This window comes from Dendrobates tinctorius, unplaced genomic scaffold (assembly GCF_039654945.1).
Source record: "Dendrobates tinctorius isolate UK_male_01 unplaced genomic scaffold, ASM3965494v1 ptg000044l, whole genome shotgun sequence".
NCBI classification, from domain to species: domain Eukaryota; kingdom Metazoa; phylum Chordata; class Amphibia; order Anura; family Dendrobatidae; genus Dendrobates; species Dendrobates tinctorius.
In genome coordinates this window covers 16,165,519-16,184,066 of record NW_027361712.1, presented here as the reverse complement: position 1 = coordinate 16,184,066, position 18,548 = coordinate 16,165,519, and the positions used below count along the sequence as shown (strand labels likewise).

Here is an 18,548-nt window from a genome sequence, read left to right as displayed (position 1 = left end):
CAGTTTTGTGGTAGTGTGCTTTGGGGTACTGTGGTGCCACCTGCAGGTCATTTTTTCTTACTGCAGGTTTATGAAAATTAATGTTTAAACTGTGTTTTGTGATCAAATTGTGGATGTGTGGTTTGTTTGGCTATTTTCTTTCTGAAGGGGGCAATTTTACCTTTCAAATTGTGTATCATTATTGTGTGTGGGTGCAGTATGAATGGAGATGCAAAGTAATCACCGAAAAACAGTGTTTAGAAATAATAGAATAGAGTTCTCTCTCCTCTAATATGTTCTAATATGTCAGAGAAATGGGGTTCCCGAGCCTCCCACAGTTCATTAGGTACTGGATCTGTGATCCCCCGGCCCCTTAATTCAGCAGAAAGAAAATGCGTCCGCCAACATCTGCCTCTCTGCACCCGGCAACAACAGGGATTTTTCTTATTGGTTGATGGCTTTTGGATATTGTAATAGACCCCATCACAGTGATCAAAGGCCGCTAATATTTGAAAACTAGATGGAGGTATCGCATCAGAAGGGGGCAGGCTTTACAGCGTTGAGAATCTCTCCCCCCATATGCTCACCCACCTATCCACTCTTTCTTTCCCCATGTGCTCACTTCTTCCGTCTGTGCTCTCTTCTTTGACCTGTCTACCCCATGTGCTATCCTTCTTGCTGCTGTATCTCTCCTTCCCGTGCTGTGTTCTCCCCTCATGTGCTGTCCTGTTTGAGGTGTCTCCCCCCTGTGCTCTGTCTCTCTCACCCCTGTGTCTGACCGTGTACAGAACATACCACAGCTCCTGGGCAGGGGAGGAAGCAAAAGACAATACTGACTTTACAGCAGGAGATCGCAGAGGATACATTTTGTGAGGTAAAATATTGTTTAAAAACAGTCAGTGAAATATTTTACCTCACAAAATGAATCCCTCTGTAATCCCCTGCTATAATGTCAGTATTGTCGGCTGGTAACACCAGCAGTTTCCATATTGAGTCACCCATAACTTAGGTGTCCCAATATGGCGGTCGGTGAACTTCCGCCGCTTGGAATTCTGGGATCCGGACACATCTGGATGGAACAGGATGTGAAGACATTACAAGGTAATTATATATTAGAAGATATGGCAGCACTTGGGCTGAACCTCTCTCTTCTCTATTTGTAATTGTTCTGGGAGAGTAGAGAGATGCACTACGTTCGAGTGCTGCCCTGTTACTGAAGAAAAAGGTCACAAAAATCACATTTTTACCTTTGTGTCTGTAAATCCCCTAAACCTAATTAATCATCCCCCCTTCTGTGTCCTCACCCTTGTCAGATTACATTATATACAGTGGGGGGAAAAAAGTATTTAGTCAGCCACATTTGTGCAAGTTCTCCCACTTAAAAAGATGAGAGAGGCCTGTAACTGAGATCATAGGTAGACGACAACAATGAAAATCAATATGAGCAAACAAATCTATAAAATCACCTTGTCTGATTTGGCAAGATTTATTTTGCAAATTATGGTGGAAAATAAGTATTTAGTCATTAACAAAAGTTCATCTCAGTTAGCAATGACAGAGGTCAAACATTTTCTGTAAGTCTTCACAAGGTTGGCACACACTGTTGGTGGTAGGTTGGCCCATTCCTCCATGCACATCTCCGCTAGAGTAATGATGTTTTGGGCCTAATGCAACACAGACTTTCAAATCCTTCCAAAAATTTTTATGGCGTTGAGATCTGGAGACTGGCTAGGCCACTCCAGGACCTTCATATGTTTCTTACGAAGCCACTCCTTCATTGCACTGGCAGTGTGCTTGGGATGATTATCATGCTGAAAGACCCATCCACTTTTCATCTTTAATGCCCTTGCTGATGGATGGAGGTTTGCACTCAAAATCTCACGATACATGGCCCCATTCATTCTTTCATGTACATGGATCAGTCTTCCTGGTCCCTTTGCAGAGAAACAGCCCAAAAGCATGATGTTGCCACCCCCATGCTTCACAGTAGGTATGATGTTCTTTGGATGCAACTCAGCATTCAGTCTCCTCCAAACACGACAAGTTTTGTTTCTAGCAAACAGTTCTACTTTGGTTTCATCACAGCATATGACATTCTCCCAATACTCTTCTGGATAATACAAATGCTCTCTAGCAAACTTCAGAGGGGCCTGGACATGTATAGTAAGGTCATGTTCCCACGGTCAGTAAACGCTGTGAGTTGGGCGCTGCGTACATCCGCAACATCCAGATGTTACAGCATAGTGGATGGGATTTCAAGAAATCCCATCTCCACTATGCGTGCATCGGCACCCGTGGCTTCCCTGCGGAGACGAACATGCGGCGCGTCTTTCGAGGCCGCAGCATGTCTATTTATTTTGCACAGACGCTCAGTTCAATGAACACATGCGGAATCACCTGCGTTCAATAGCCGACAGCGCTTTGGCCGCAGCGGACATGTGCTGCGTCCAAAGCGCTGTCTAATACTGAACATGTGCACATACACTAACATTAATTTCACAAGAAACACAAGACGGATTTCTTCACCCCAAGTATCATTTTCATCAGTGTAATGGCACCAACATTACAATGCCTATAGCTTACTTAGCAAAATCCTGCTGACATATTCTCGAAAAAAAAATTATGTTAGTCTTCATGTAACCACTGCAGTCAATCATGAGCTGCTAATTGGCTGTAGTCTTCTCATACCATCCAAACAAGTGATATAGTATCATGTGCGACTGAGCTGTGCCGCTCAGTATGTTTGCAAATCAAATAAATGTTGTACTGGTTAGATTTTTTTGTCATTGGCTTGATGCGGTGCCTTCTTAATTCATGCTGTGATGTAGCAGCATACCGCAATCTTCAGCTCTTCTACCTGTGCCACAGCCATAGGCACTATGTGGTCCTATCCGTGCGTCTATGCACATTGGAAGGTTTGCTCCACTGTCAATATCTTTCTTTTGTTTCAAACATGTTTTCTCATTTCTCCTATTGCCGCTTTATTTGTGCCATTTTCATTGTGTAAAAATCTGTTCATCCCTCAGAGGAAGCGAAGATCACCATAGAACGCTTGTGCAAAACGGAGAAGCGAGCGAGCATTGACTTACCGCACACTGAACAGTAAGTATTTTACAATTCGCAGACATACGCCTTTTTTTTATTAAAGTAGTAGTCTAATAAAACCTTTTTTTTTTGCTCATTCAGTTACTAGTCCACCAGAGTATATCATTTAACTAGTATTACTTTATTAAGTTGTTCTCATAGGGACTCCTTCATAATTGCATGTCTGGGTCTTTTCTGGGGAGGGTCATAAAATTGTAACACACAAGATCTCCACAGGAAAAAAAAAGTTGTGTCAGGCTACGTTCACACGTAGCGGAACTCTCGCGGAAGTTACTGCGAGAATTCTGGAATTCCATTCCGTGGGAAAATCGCATTTTAAATTCCCACGATTTTCCTGCAGAAAAACTAGCGATTTGCAAGCGTAATTAGCTTGCAGAATGCTAGCATTTTCCAAGCGATCTGGAGCATCGCTTGGAGAACTGATTGACAGGTTGGTCACACTCGTCAAACATAGTGTTTGACAAGTGTGACCAACTTTTTAGTACTAATGCTGCCTATGCAGCATCAGTAGCAAAAGATAAAATGTAAAAAATAATAAAAAAATAAAAAATATTGTTATTCTCACCTTCCGGCGTCCCGCGCAGCCTTCCCGCCTCTCTCCACAATCCCGGTCCCAGTAATCCTTTGCGCGAATGACCGAGAGACGGCGCGCTTCTGCGACGTCATCGCGAATGACCGCGAGACGTCACGCTCCTGCGAGATCGCAACGTTATTGCGGTCATTCTCGCAAAGGATTACTGGGACCGGGAGCGTGGAGAGAGACGGGAAGGCTGCGCGGGACGCCGGAAGATGAGAATAACAATATTTTTTATTTTAATTCTTTTTTTTACAGGAATATGGTACCCACAGCCCGGAGGACAGTCTCCTCTCCTCCAAACCGTGGGTACCATCCGCAAATGTTCTGCTTACTTTTCGCATGGTGGGCACAGCCACATGCGGAAAGTAAGCATAACAATGCATTCCTATGTGGGCGGAATCGCCGCGATTCCGCTAAATTAATGGGCATGCTGCGTTTTTTACCGCAAAGCGATTCCACCGCGGTAAAAACCACAGCATTAGCACAGCATTGCGGAATCCCATAGGATTGCATGGGATGTTTATTTTTCGCGGCAAAATCGCGCGTTTAAAACCGCCGCGAAAACGCGAAAAAACCGTGACGTGTGAACTCAGCCTCAGGATGGTACCCATGGTCCGGAGGAGAGGAGACTGTCCTCCGGGCTGTGCGTACCATATCCCTGTAAAAAATAGAATTAAAATAAAAAATATTGTTATTCTCACCTTCCGGCGTCTCACGCAGCCTTCCCGCCTCTCTCCACGCTCCCGGTACCAGTAATCCTTTGCGAGAATGACCGCGATGACGTCGCAATCTCGCGGGAGCGCGACTTCTCGCGGTCATTCGCGATGACGTCGCGAGAGCGCGGCGTCTCGCAGTCATTCGCGCAAAGGATTACTGGGACCGGGACCGTGGAGAGAGGCGGGAAGGCTGGGCGGGACGCCGGAAGGCGAGAATAACAATATTTTTTTTATTATTTTTTACATTTTATCTTTTACTACTGATGCTGCATAGGCAGCATCAGTAGTAAAAAGTTGGTCACACTTGTCAAACACTATGTTTGACGAGTGTGACCAACCTGTCAATCAGTTCTCCAAGCGATGCTCCAGATTGCTTGGAAAGCGCTAGCATTCTGCAAGCTAATTACGCTTGCAAATCGCTAGTTTTTCCACAGAAAAATCGCGGGAATTTAAAATGCGGTTTTCCCGCGGAATGGAATTCCGGAATTCTCGCAGTAACTTCCGCGAGAGTTCCGCTACGTCTGAACGTAGCCTCACAGTTACTGATGATGGTGTAAGGCAGGGACAGGACTGTGTTCGTGACCTGAACAATTGCTATATCCATGTCCACTTCTTCCCCTACAGAGAAATGTACTCTTCTCTTCTGCATACCTGCATCTCCAGCTTCAGCTTCCTCTGGGCACTTCCCAGGCGACAACGGTCCCTCTTCCAGGCGAACCCCAGCAATGGAGACACAGTCCGAGTCAATTTTAACACTTTCTTTACTGAGAATCTCACAAGTTACATCCACAGTTGATGCATGATGACATTTACTTGTTTCCTCATCTTTCCCTTTCTGGCTGTTACTTCTGTGCAGTACACACCTGGACTGGACCGTCCTAGACTGCTCCCCAGTTCCTTCCTAGCCTAACCTTGCCATGATGACAATTTCTTCTGCCTGTTTCGCCCAAGACTCGAAATCATCAGTCACCAGGTTTGGTTGCCTCTGGTAAAGCATCCAGCCCATCTGTACCAAACTCGGCAAAGTCCCAGCTTACTTCACTTCAGCTGTCCAGCCGACTCCTGCCCTAAAAGCATCGGCCCAGGCGACAAGTCGCCACATCTTTCCGTTTCTGTACTGGCCCACTGCTATGTCACACAGTAGCCGTGGGTAACATGGGTTGTAGCACTTGAACGTTGCGTGGCTGCCAAGCTGTCCGGGCCTATAGCCCATGTGGACACTAGGGCACCCTGGCTCCGTCTGACCTAACTTCCTACGAGGTCCACGCTTACTACCCAGCAGCTCCTCTTACACTTAACCCTCTATGAATGTCCTATCAGCAATACCTATAAAGCCCACTAGTATGCCCCCATCTAGTGACCCGCAACAGAACTACACTTACCCATGACTATATACACTATATACTAGAGTGCCCTCCTCTAATGTCCCCAAAAAGAATGCACTAACTTTCCCTAACTGTACTTGTACAAAAGACACATAATATATACAATACTATAATACAGGAATACAAAGCAATATATTACAGTTTTCTATAAAATGGTAACACATACATGTGGAAATACCATAAACGATGAGCGGTAATACATAGTTATAAATGTAGCAGTACCGCAGGCAATTAGCACCTCTCGACAGGTATTTTGGCCCACTCCTCAAAATCCAGTTGTCTCGTGATTGAAGGTTGCCTTTTCCAGATGGCATGTTTCAGCTCTTTCCAGACATGCTTAATAGGACTTAGGCCAGGGCTCATAGAAGGCCACTTCAGAATAGTCCAATGTTTTCCTCTTAACCATTCTTTAGTGTTTTTAGCTGTGTGTTTTGGGTCATTATCCTGTTGCAATACCCATGACCTGCGACTTGAGATTTCATTATACCCTGCACAGATTCTAGACACCATGTGCCAGATGCAGCAAAGCAGCCCCCGAACATAAGAGAGCCTCCTCCATGTTTCAAAGTAGGGGCAGTGTTCTTTTCTTGATATGCTTCATGTTTCCATCTGTGAACAGAAAGCTGATGTACCTTACCAAAAAGTTCCATTTTTGTCTCATCTGCCCATAGGACATTCTCACAGAAGCTCTGTGGCTTGTCAACATGTAGTTTGGAAAATTCCAGTCTGGCTTTTTTATGATTTTTGTTTTTCAACAATGGTGTCCTCCTTGGTCATCTCCTTTGAAGTCCACTTTGGCTCATACAACGATGGATGGTGTGATCTGACACTGATGTTCCTGGAGCTTGTTTACCTTTAATCTGATTAGAAGTTTTTGTGGGCTTCTTTGTTACCAATATGAGACGAACAGCCCACCGCTGTTCGCCACTTACGGCGACTAATGGGGGTCCCGCTGCCACCAAAACGTGATGGGCAGAGGACCCTGTGTCATCACTATGTCACAATCCCACCACTGACACCGGTGTATCAGCGGACGGAGGGACGCGACACACTGCCGGCACACGGCTATCACAGGCGCCGTGGGGGCTTATCTTAGTTATCCCACCACTGGCACCATGTGACCAAAAATATCCAGCAAGCTAATCTCGCTCTAACAATTTGCCGCAGGGGGGTTTAATTTGGATGCCCCACCACTGCTATCAATCTTCCAAGTACTGTGGGGATTTATGTATATCCCACTTCCTCAGTTCCCCTTTGGAACTCGCAGCTCTTCGGCGCCCCCCTTACCCTCAGGTCAGTCAGGGAACTGCACCTAGGATAATTAGTCGCCGGACGGGCTGCTTGTTGTGAACCGGCGATTAGGCTTCTGCAGTAAGGGAATTATCAATGCTGTGGCCGCAGCCCCTCATTCAGCAATATAAGACCCTTCTGGACTGCCAGCAAGCTGCAATAACCGTACACAACGCGCTGCCACCAGCTCCTGGTTTCTCCGCTTAAGTTATAGACTCAAGGGAGGGGTTCGAAGCCAACCCGACAAATTAGTAGCGATTATCTAACAAAGGCATATAGTTCGATTCTTAGAGCATGGAGGCAGACTAAATATTAAATCATTTATTGCCCGAAAAGGTAGGGTAGTGATTACAGATAAAAGTTGCTATAAAATTGAGACATAAGATATGTACATTAGACAAGTATAAAACAAAGTGGATGAACGAAGAAAGTACACTCACATGTGGTCAGTTGGTGTTAGGCATCCCATGTGGCTTTAAGGGGGGTGGAGGCGGAGCTGCACGTCTCCGCTCATCTGCAGGTCTCTCTAGCAGAGGACTTGAGCTGTTTCAACTGGAAAGCGCTGCGGAATATGTTGGCGCTATATAAATAAAGATTATTATTATTATTACCATTCATATTTTCCGTCTCTTTGATTTGTCATCAATTTTCCTCCTGGGGCCATGTCCAGGTAGGTTGGCTACAGTCCCATGGAGCTTAAATTTCTGAATAATATGTGCAACTGTAGTCACAGGAACATCAAGCTGCTTGGAGATGGTCTTATAACTTTTACATTTAACATGTTTGTCTATAATTTTCTTTCTAATCTCCTGAGACAACTCTTTCCTTCGCTTCCTCTGGTCCATGTTGAATGTGATACACACCATGTCACCAAACAGCACAGTGAGTATCTGTAGCCCTATATACAGGCCCACTCACTGATTCCAAGATTGCAGACACCTGTGATGCTAATTAGTGGGCACACCTTGATTTAACGCGTCCCTTTTGTCACATTATTTTCAGTTTATGAGTTTTATTTTTTTAAAACATTCTGTGGAAGCATGGTTGAAAAGCAATGTCTGACTTTCATTTGTTCATTTTTATAGATTTTTGATTTATTATTACTTTTGTCAGATTCAAGTTATTTCTGTCACCATTGTGGGTTTTTCTGTCATTAAACAAGGGGTACCAACAATTTTCACCACTTGTGTATAACCCATACACATGAGATATAGTAGACAATGAATTGGAATAAGCAGGTTTATGCCCCCAGTCACATGCTTACATGGCACAGGGCCCAAAGATAATCCTTTGTTCTGCACATTCAATCATATTTAGCTATTGAAGAAAAACATTACTTCAGTGGTGTACAGTCTCCGCTGTAGTATCATCTTCTGATACTTTGACATTGAATACATATGTGAAAATTAAACAACTCCTATTGTATGGAATAATATGTTAGTTCAATTATGGTACTAATGTAAGGAGGTAGCGGAGACCTTCACGTGTCTCCTCTCCCCTGGCCATTGTTCACATATAGCATGCGGCACCTCATGGTGTATTAATGAGAGATGTGATGTTTATATGTGTTTACTGATGTTTGTGTACTTTAATGTGATGCATTTTGTGTTTGCTGTGTGTAAGCTTAGGGACAGCATAGAACCGTAGGGGGACTAGAATAGAGGGGGCATTATAAAGTTAAGGACTAAAGATAGAGCATAGAAGAGGCGTAAGAGTAGTATAGGCACAAGCTGCAAGGGGTTAACTAGATGGGAGGAGTTAGTGCAGAGCAGCATAGAGCAGAAAGATATAGGAAAGGCACTTCCTGTTTAGTCTCAGAGGCCTGGGCAGCTTGCCCAAGGCAAGGTGCATGCAGTGGACAGTAACAAGCCGTGGGGGATAAGTCTGCAGATGGCAGTAAGGGGCCCCCAGGAAGGATTCAGGGTCTAAGACTGGGGCAGGAGCAGCTGAGATAGCATTCCCATCACCTTTCCCTAATGGAACCGGACAAGGAACTGACAGAGAGCTGTTGATGCTAAAGGTACAGATGGGACACGAACTGTTCAAAGATGCTGCCCGGATGGCAGCTACAGGAAAGCCAAGTGTTGGACCTGGATGGTCCAAGGAGATGGCAGGGAAAGCGAGAATCTAGAGAAAATAGAGTCTACCCATATGGCAGAGGAAGGGAAAGTACAAGAAAGTACAAGAAATGTTGCCCTGTGTGAACTGCCCTGTGTGAACTGTGCTGCTGATGTGATGGATGCCTTACTGTTTAGTGAAGTTCAACTGTTGGAAAAGAACTGTGACTCTGTGGTGTTTCCTGGAACCTGGAAGCCAGAAGCTGCAGTAAGGCCGGGGTCACATATGCGAGAAACTCGCATGATTCTCGTGCGAGTTTCTTGCATGAATACCCGGCACTGCCTCCGGCACTCGGACTGGAGCGTGCGGCTGTATGTATTTCTATGCAGCCGCATGCTCCGGTCCGAGTGTCGGCGGCAGTGCCGGATGTTAATGCGAGAGACTCGCACGAGAATTGTGTGAGTTTCTAGCATTTGTGACCCCGCTCTAATAGAGGTAACTGACTGTACCGCAGGACTGGGGCTTCACCTGTTGTTTCATGTGCAAGGGGCTGTGCTCACTGACTGTGACCTAGTGGACTCGGCTATGAGTACCACTGCGTGCCACCTTGTCACAATAACATTTTTCCTAATGTAGTATGTGTCGTTTCCTTTATGCATAACCTGTATTTATAGCAGGTAAATTAGTTTCTGCATTATAAAGTGAAACATTTTGTGCATATTTTAGACACTTCTTGCTTCCCGATAATATGATGGTCATGCAGATGCTGGAGGAAGCCCCCGATCCTTTTTTTGGGATTATGGAAATATCGTCCGAATTGCCAGACCCAATGCTGATCCCACAGGTAAATTACTGTGTGTGATCGTCTGTGTGACGCATTTTGAACTGTTAACACATAATGTAAATACATTGGATATGGACACGACCTTGTGAAGGCATTACATGGTTTCATCCTTCATGTTCATGTCTAGGATTAACCCGTTAACGTCCAATGATGGACACAGTCCTTCATGGCCGAGTGTCAGTTCCCACACCAGGATGGACTGTGTCCGTCACGCACTGATAGTTTAGTGCTGACAGGCACGGTAACGGGTGCAGGGACCCATGCTGTCGGTCCCCGCACCCAGATCGCTGTGATCTGTCAGTCAATCTGACTGACTGATCACAGTATGGTCGCGCAGGAGATGCTGAAATATCAGCACCTCCCGTCCGATCAGTGCAAGAGCTCAGCGCTGCCAGTGGCTGAGCGCCTGCACTATCAGACAGGAGCGGTGTCAGAGCCGCCCCTGGCTGTTAACCCCCTAATTGCTGCGGTCAAGCACAATCGCAACGTTTAGGAGGGAGGCAGAGGGAAGGGAGCTGCCTCTGTCTTCAGATCAGTGTCCCCGTGAAGTCACCGCGGGGCCCGATCGTTGCCATGGTGACCTGGGGTCGTCATGACGACCTCCAAGTCATCAAGCTACGAAAGCCTATGAGACCATGCTCACTGCATGGTGTCAGAAGCTTTCAGTATAGGTATAATGCAGTGCAATGCAAGTGCATTGCAATGCATTATATCTGCAATCAAAGTGGAAAAAATGAAAGTCCCATAAAGGGACTAGGTAAAAAAGAAAACACTTAAAAAAAAATACGTAAAAAAATGTACAAAATAATAATAAAAAAAATCCACTAAAAACACACATTTTTATGTAAAAATAAATAAATAAAAAAATAAACGCTTGGTATCACCGAATCCGGAACAATCCGATATATAAAAGTGTCACACTAGTTTACCAATTCTTTCAATGCTTTTAAAAATTAACCCACAAAAAAAGTTTCAAATTATACTTTATCATTATACCACTTGGAAAAAGTGGAATAAAACGCGATCAAAAAGACGAATGGTAAGGCCGGGGTCACACTTGCAAGAAATTCGCATGAGTCTCATGTTTCGATACCCGGCACTACCTCCGGCACTCGGGCCGGAGTGTGTGGCCGCATGTATTTCTGTGCAGCTGAGTGCTCCAGTCCGAATACCAGTGCCGGGTATTGAGACGCGAGACTTGTGCGAGTTTCTTGCAAGTGTGACCCCGGCCTAATAAAAATAGTATCACTGAAAGTGCCATCTTGTCCCGCAAAAAACAAGCCACCATACAGCTCCATCAGCGGAAAAATAAAAAAAGTTATAGCTCTCAGAATAAAGCAATGCAAACATTTTTTCGGAAAAAGCTTTTGTGTAAAAACTCCAAAACATAAAAAAATATATAAATGTGCCATCGCTGTAATCGTACTGACCCAAAGAATAAAATTACCTTATCAATTTTACCACATGCAGAATGGAGAAAAAAAAACCAATTCCTAAATTGCTGTTTTTTGTTCATTCTGCCTCCACAAAAATTGCAATAGAAAGCGATCAAAAAATGTCATGTGCCCGAAAATGATACCAATAAAAACGTCAGCTTGTTCCACAAGAAACAAGACCTCACATGATTCTGTGGGCCGAAATATGGAGAAATTATAGCTCTCAAAATATGGCGATGCAAAAACTTTTTCTTGCAAAAAAACATCCTTTCGTGTGTGACAGAAGCTAAACATAAAAAAAGCATATAAATCTGATATCGCTGTAATCGCACAGACCCGAAGAATAAAGTCGCCTAATCACTTATACCGCACGATAAACGGTGTAAAAAATAAATAAAGCCAATTCTGCACCTGCTGTGGATTTGTTCATTCTGCCTCCCAAATATCGCATTAAGGCTTGGCGCACATTTATCCTGCGTTCTACGCTGAGCGCTTGCATCAGGGTTTCCATGCAAATTTCTGAAATACGTGATTCAGACAGAACCACTGGAGGAAGATTCCCTATAATGAGGCAGATGGAGGCACTGTGAATGACAAAGGACCTGTGATCTGGCGATGTCCGTCTTTTTCAGGGTGCATAAAAACGCAGTCCAACATAGTTTTGTGCACCTCTGAAAGGAAGGACGACGCTTAACACTGGCCAGACAGAATCCAGAGTAACTCTGCTGCCTTATTTTAGCGAATGTATCCCTGAGGGGTTTCATCTGTCATGTAGCTCGGAGATTTAGATGAAAACCCGAAAGTATGTGCTCAGCGTAGAGCGCCGGATAAACGTGATCACAAACGTTATGAAAAATGTTCCCAATAAAAGCTTCAACTCAATCCACAAAAAAAGTCTCCACTCAGGTTTGTCATCTGTTAACAGAAATATAGGAGGCTTCCACATTACTGGTAGCACAAAGGCTCTTGAAAAGCCAAAAGAAATTCTGCGCTCCCAAATCCAAATGCCCCCTTCGCTTCTGAGCCCCAGGGTGCATAAACCACCTTTAGCATTCACATTTGGCAAGGGTATAATTTCCAAAATGGGGTAACTTGGGGGGGGAAGGGGGATTATGCTTTTTTGCACTTAGGCTAAGTTCACACGTGGCGTTTTTTTCGCGTTTCCGCGGCGGTTTTAACTGCGCGATTTTGCAGCGAAAACGCGAAAAATAAGCATCCCATGCATTCCTATGGGATTCCGCAATACTGTGCTAATGCTGCGGTTTTTACTGCAGCGGAATTGCTTCGCGGTAAAAAACGCAGCATGCTCATTAATTTCGCGGAATCACGGTGATCCCGCACCCATAGGAATGCATTGTTCCGCTTACTTCCCGCATGTGGCTGTGCACACCATGCGAAAAGTAAGCAGAACATTTGCGGATGGTACCCACGGCCCGGAGGAGAGGAGACTGTCCTCCGGGCTTTGGGTACCATATCCCTGTAAAAAATAGAATTTAAAATAAAAAATATTGTTATTCTCACCTTCCGAAGTCCCGCGCAGCCTTCCCGCCTCTCTCAACGCTCCCGGTCCCAGTAAGCCTTTGCGAGCGATGACGTCCGTTCTCACGGGATCGCGAAGTCTCGCGGTCATTCGCGCGACATCATCGAGAATGACCGCGAGACGTCGCGATCCCACGAGAACAGACGTCATCGTGGTAATTGTCGCAAAGGATTACTGGGACCGGGAGCGTGGAGAGAGGTGGGAAGGCTGCGCGGGACGTCGAAAGGTGAGAATAACAATATTTTTTTTTATTCTTATTATTTTTTACATCCTATCTTTTACTATTGAGGCCTCAGTAGTAAAAAGTTGGTCACACTCGTCAAACACTATGTTTGACGAGTGTGACCAACCCGTTAATCAGTTCTCCAAGCGATGCTCCAGATCGCTTGGAAAACGCTAGCAATTCTGCAAGCTAATTACGCTTGCATAATGCTAGTTTTTCCGCTGGAAAATCGCGGGAATTTAAAATGTGATTTTCCCGCGGAATGGAATTCCGGAATTCCAATGAAAGTGTTAAATCTGGGGCTAAAGCAAAATTATTGTGGTAAAAATGTAATTATTTTTTCTTCACTGCCCAAGGGTATAAAATTCTGTGACACACCCTTGCTATCAATATGATCATTACAGCCCTAGATTAATTAATTGAGAGGTATAGTTTGTAAAATGGGGTCACTTCTGGGGCGTTCAACTGTTTTGGCACCTCAGGGGCCCTCCCAGTGGGTCATTGCACCCTCAAACCATAATAGTAAAATCTGCACTATAATATGGTGCGCCTTCCCTTTTGAGCTTTGCACTGTGCCTCAAAAGTAGTTTTTACCCACATATGGGGTATTGGCCCACGTAGGAGAAATTGCACAACAAATTCTGGGGTCCATTTAATCCAGTTACCCTTGAGAAAATAAAAAATTTGGGGCTGAAAAAAAGTTTTGCAGGAAAAATGTTTTGTTTTTTTTTAAGTTTCTTAGCTCTGTTATAAACTTCTGTAAAGCACCTGGTAGTTCAAGATGCTCACCACACATCTAGTTCCTTGAGGGGTCTAGTTTCCAAAATGGTATCACTTGTGGGGGTTTTTCACTGTTTAGGCACATCAGGGGCCCTCCAAACGCGACATGGCATCCGCTCTCGATTCCAGGCAATTTTGTGATTAAAAAGTCAAACCTTTCTCCTTCCCTTCCGGGTCCTGCTGTGCGCCCAATCCGAGATCTTCCTCCACACATAGGGTATCGGCGAACTCAAGAGAAATTGCACAACAATTTTTGGGGTTCATTTTCTCCTGCTACCTTTGTTAAAATAAAAAAATGATGCTAAAAGATGATTTTTGACGTTATAACCTTCTGTGAAGCACCTGGAGGTTCAAGGTGCTTACCATGCATCTAAATACATTCCTTGAGGGGTCTAGTTTCCAAAATGAGGTCACTTGTTTAGGTACATCAGGGACTCATTTTCACGGCTCTACGTTATAAAGTTCTGTGAAGCACTTGAGGGTTTAATGTGCTCAACACAAAACTAGATAAGTTTCTTTGGGGGTCTAGTTTCCAAAATGGAGTATTTTATGGGGGGTTTCCACTGTTTAGGTACATCAGGGGCTCTCCAAATGCGACATGACATAAGCTCTCAATTCCAGCCAATTTTACATTCAAAACCTCAAATGGCGCTCCTTCCCTTCCGAGCCCTGCCATGTGCCTAAATAGTTGTCTTCCTCCACACATGGGGTATCGGTGTACTCAGGAGAAATTACACAACAAATATCGTGGTTCATTTTCTCCTGATACCCTTGACAAAATAAAAAAAAATTGTGTCCGAAGTAAAATTTTTGTGAAAAAAAGTTAAATGTTCATTTTTTCCTTCCACATTGCTTCAATTCTTGTGAAGTACCTAAAGGGTTAATAAACTTTTTGAATGTGGTTTTGAACACCTTGAGGGGTGCAGTTTTTCGAATGGTGTCACTTTTGGATATATTCTGTCATATAGGCCCCTCATAGGGACTTCAAATGTGAGGTGGTCCCTAAAAAAATGGTTTTGTAAATGTTGTTGTAAAAATGAGAAATCGCTGATCAAGTTTTAACCCTTATAACTTCCTAACCAAAAAAATGTATATTTCAAAAATTGTGCTTATGTAAAGTAATCACGTGGGAAATGTTATTTATTATCTATTTTGTGTGACATAACCCTCTGATTTAGGGACATAAAAATTAAAAGTTCGAAAATTGGGAAATTTTCAATTTTTTTTGCCAAATTTACTTTTTTTTTCACAAATAAACACAAGAAATTTTAAAGAAATGTTACCACTGTCATAAAGCATAATATATCATGAAAAAAACCAATCTCAGAATCAGCGGGATCCGTTGAAGCGTTCCAGATTTATTACCACATAAAGTGACAGTGGTCAGATTTCAAAATTAAGTGCTGGTCATTAACCTACAAAGTGGCTTGGTCCTTAAAGGGTTAAATTTCAAAGATTTAGCAAATGCCAGAACAATGTGCAAGATGTTATTAATGCTAAAATATTAATTCATTCTTACATTTTGCCATTATCTGTTGTGATACATAATGGCAGACTTATTATGTTTCATTAAAAAGACCCAAGTGCTTCATTTTACAAGATTTTCTCCTCTCTTTACATGACACAGATTAGCCAGGTATTGGAGACTTTAGGATCTACTATTGCCATACCAGCAAGGACTCCAAGACTCAGGAAAACAAGACAGAGAGAAGGTGAGATTGGAAGGACACAGGAAATAAGGCTATCAAATAAGGGTGATCAAAGATGATTTTACTGAATAACACTTATTAAAGAGAGTTTCCGTTTTCAGAAAAGCCCTGTCTCCAGGCGTAGTTTATTTTAAAAAATATGTTTTAGTGACCTCCCCTACTCTGCCACTGCTGCTAATATCCGTTATTGTCTGCAGCACTTACGTTAGTAGCACTGCAGTCAATCACAGAGCTCACAGGCAACGGGCAGGGCCACTGAGCTTACCGATTGGCTGCCGTGCTGTCAACGTGACATTAACACTGCAGACAAGAACAGATACTTGTGCAACTGTGGGGAAGGTGACTTGACGGACAGACGTGACTGGTAGTAGGAGGGGACGGTTTGTGCACAAAAGACGGAGATTGACAGGATAGAAGGGTGACAGCTAGGAAAGGTAGATAGGAGAGTGCAGTTCCGAGAAATGACCACAAGATGGCAGGGGGGAGTAGCTTAGGACTTAACATCAGCTTATGGCTTGAGAAACGCTTTGTCATGGGGGGTGGGAGATAGGAACCCAGGAGGGGAATTCCCGGTGAGAGAGGGGATAAATAGAACAGGATAGGGTTCCAGGCACGTTAGTCCCGGGAGGAGTTTGGTAGAAGACGTTGAAGAGAGAAGAGCTCGACCAGGGGACGGACAGCAAAGAGATAGTCAGTGGAGTCGCCTTGACCCGACAGACCACAGGACAGACAAGGCCCCGGGGGTACCGATTGGACGACGACCTCGGGCAGGTGAAGCGCTGGCGGTAGATTGGTCTAGGACAGCCCCAGCGAAAGATCCACGAGGGACGTTACTTCGACTGGAGCAAAGGTGCAGGTACCTGGGCCTGGAGACAGAGAACTGTAACGAAGCTGCGGTGCGTGGTTGTGGTCGTCAGGAGGACGACGGATAAATCCGGAACTGTAACTATTGAAATCTGTCTCCGCCTCGTCCTTGCATCGCCTAGCGTCTGTGTCATCTGGACAGGGTAAGCAGTGGTCCACCCCCCAAGCCCGGCCCCTACTAACACAGCGGCAGAGACTCTGTGTCGGATCTGGATAGGGTGAGTAAAGATCAGTTTTGTTTTTTGTTTTTTTTTTATTAAACAAACTGCGACTGGGGACAAGGGTTTTCTGAAAATGGAAAATCTCTTTAAAGTGAACCTTTCAGCAGGATTGTGCACAGTAACCTACAGACACTGTCAGGTCATCACCGTTGTACTGATTAAAATTATACCTTAGATGATGAAATCTGTCTTGTGGTTATTGTTGAATTTTTATTTTCAGTTCTGAATTAATGATATTCTTGTCCGGCCTCTGGGGGGTCTTCATGTGGTGCTCTGCATAGCTATTCATAATGCAGACTGCTAACAGGTCACAGATCCCTCACTGACCTGCCCCCTAGTTAACATAATGAATATAATACAGTATATACATACTAAAAAATAAAAACCCCTCTACAGGCAACCACCTGTGCTGCAGCATTATCACATGTGTAATGTGTATATAATTATTATGGTTGCGGTTATCCTGTTATATAAAAGAAAAATCCATTTGACAATGGCGCCTGCACAATAGCAGCTATTGGTGTATATAGAGGTGATCCGAGAGCTGCTACTGCGCAGGCGCGACGGGTGCCATTTTCAAATGGATTTTTTTTTTAATATCAGGATAACCTCAACCATAATAATTATACACACAGTACACATAATAATAATAATAATAATTTATTTCTTTAGCGCCAACATATTCCGCAGCGCTTTACATCAATAATCACATAAATCAATAGATACCAAGAGGAATGGGGGCCCTGCTCGTAAGCTTACAATCTATGAGGAAATAAGAGAGACACGAAAGGTGGATGGTAACAATTGCTGTTCTGTAAGAAATCGGGTGTTCATGTAACGGTATGTGCACACGTTGCGAATTGCTGTGCGGAATTTTCTGCCTGGAATCTGCATCTTTTGGCAGAATCCACAGGCATTTTCCTGCTGGTTTCCTGCAGATTTATTGCGGATTTGGCCTGCATTTTTACACCTGCAGATTCCTATAATGGAATGGGTGTAAAAACGCTGCAAAATCCGCACAAAGAACTGACATGCTGCAGAAAATTAACCGCTGCGTTTCCGCGTGGATTTTTGCACAGCAAATTTTTTTTTTTTCCCATAGAACAACATTGTACTGTAAATCATTTGCGGATCCACAGCAAATCAGCAACGTGTGCACATACCCTAATGCTGCATGAACCGGTTATCAGCCTAAGTATGTAACAGTACATACACAGAGGGCTATTAAATGCATAAAGCAATTATGCTGCAGCGCAGGTTCCACAGCTGGCGCCTGCCTGCAGAAGGTGATTTTTTCTTTTCAGTATATATATACACTGTGGGCCATTTCTATGGATGCACCAAAATAAAATGGGAATGGTTCGTGTTATCAACTTCCTATTTGTGGCATGGGGAAAACTTTTCAAGATGGGTGGTGACCATGGCGGCCATTTTGAAGTCGGCAATTTTGAATCTAACTTTATTTTTTCCAATGGGAAGAGGTTCATGTGACACATCAAACTTATTGAGAATTTCACAAGAAAAACAATGGTGTGCTTGGTTGTAACGTAACTTTATTCTGTCATGAGTTATTTACAAGTTTCTCTTTGCTTACAGCCAGTGACATGTTGTAGAGGTTAACATGTGAGGAGCGGATAGAAATTGTGTTGATGTCTGGTGAACGCAGTACCCGGGTTATTGCAGCATATTTCAATGCAAGACACCCTACACAAGAAAACTGTCACCATTCCCATTTTATGTAGGTGTATCCATATAAATGACCCACACAAAAAAGTTTGCCTCATCACTGAACATAATGTTCTGTGTAAACTGAGGGTCCTG

At 43.9% G+C, this 18,548-nt stretch overlaps 1 protein-coding gene across 1 annotated transcript in view; it reads left to right on the top strand.

Annotated features, from left to right (window-relative positions):
* REC8 (REC8 meiotic recombination protein) overlaps window positions 1-18,548 on the top strand; it is a 173,225-nt gene that overhangs the window by 42,510 nt on the left and 112,167 nt on the right. Inside the window, exons 4-6 of the mRNA XM_073575530.1 lie at window positions 3,006-3,081; window positions 9,837-9,954; window positions 15,561-15,645. Coding sequence (XP_073431631.1) covers window positions 3,006-3,081; window positions 9,837-9,954; window positions 15,561-15,645 — 279 coding nt within the window. The remainder of the gene's footprint in view (window positions 1-3,005; window positions 3,082-9,836; window positions 9,955-15,560; window positions 15,646-18,548) is intronic.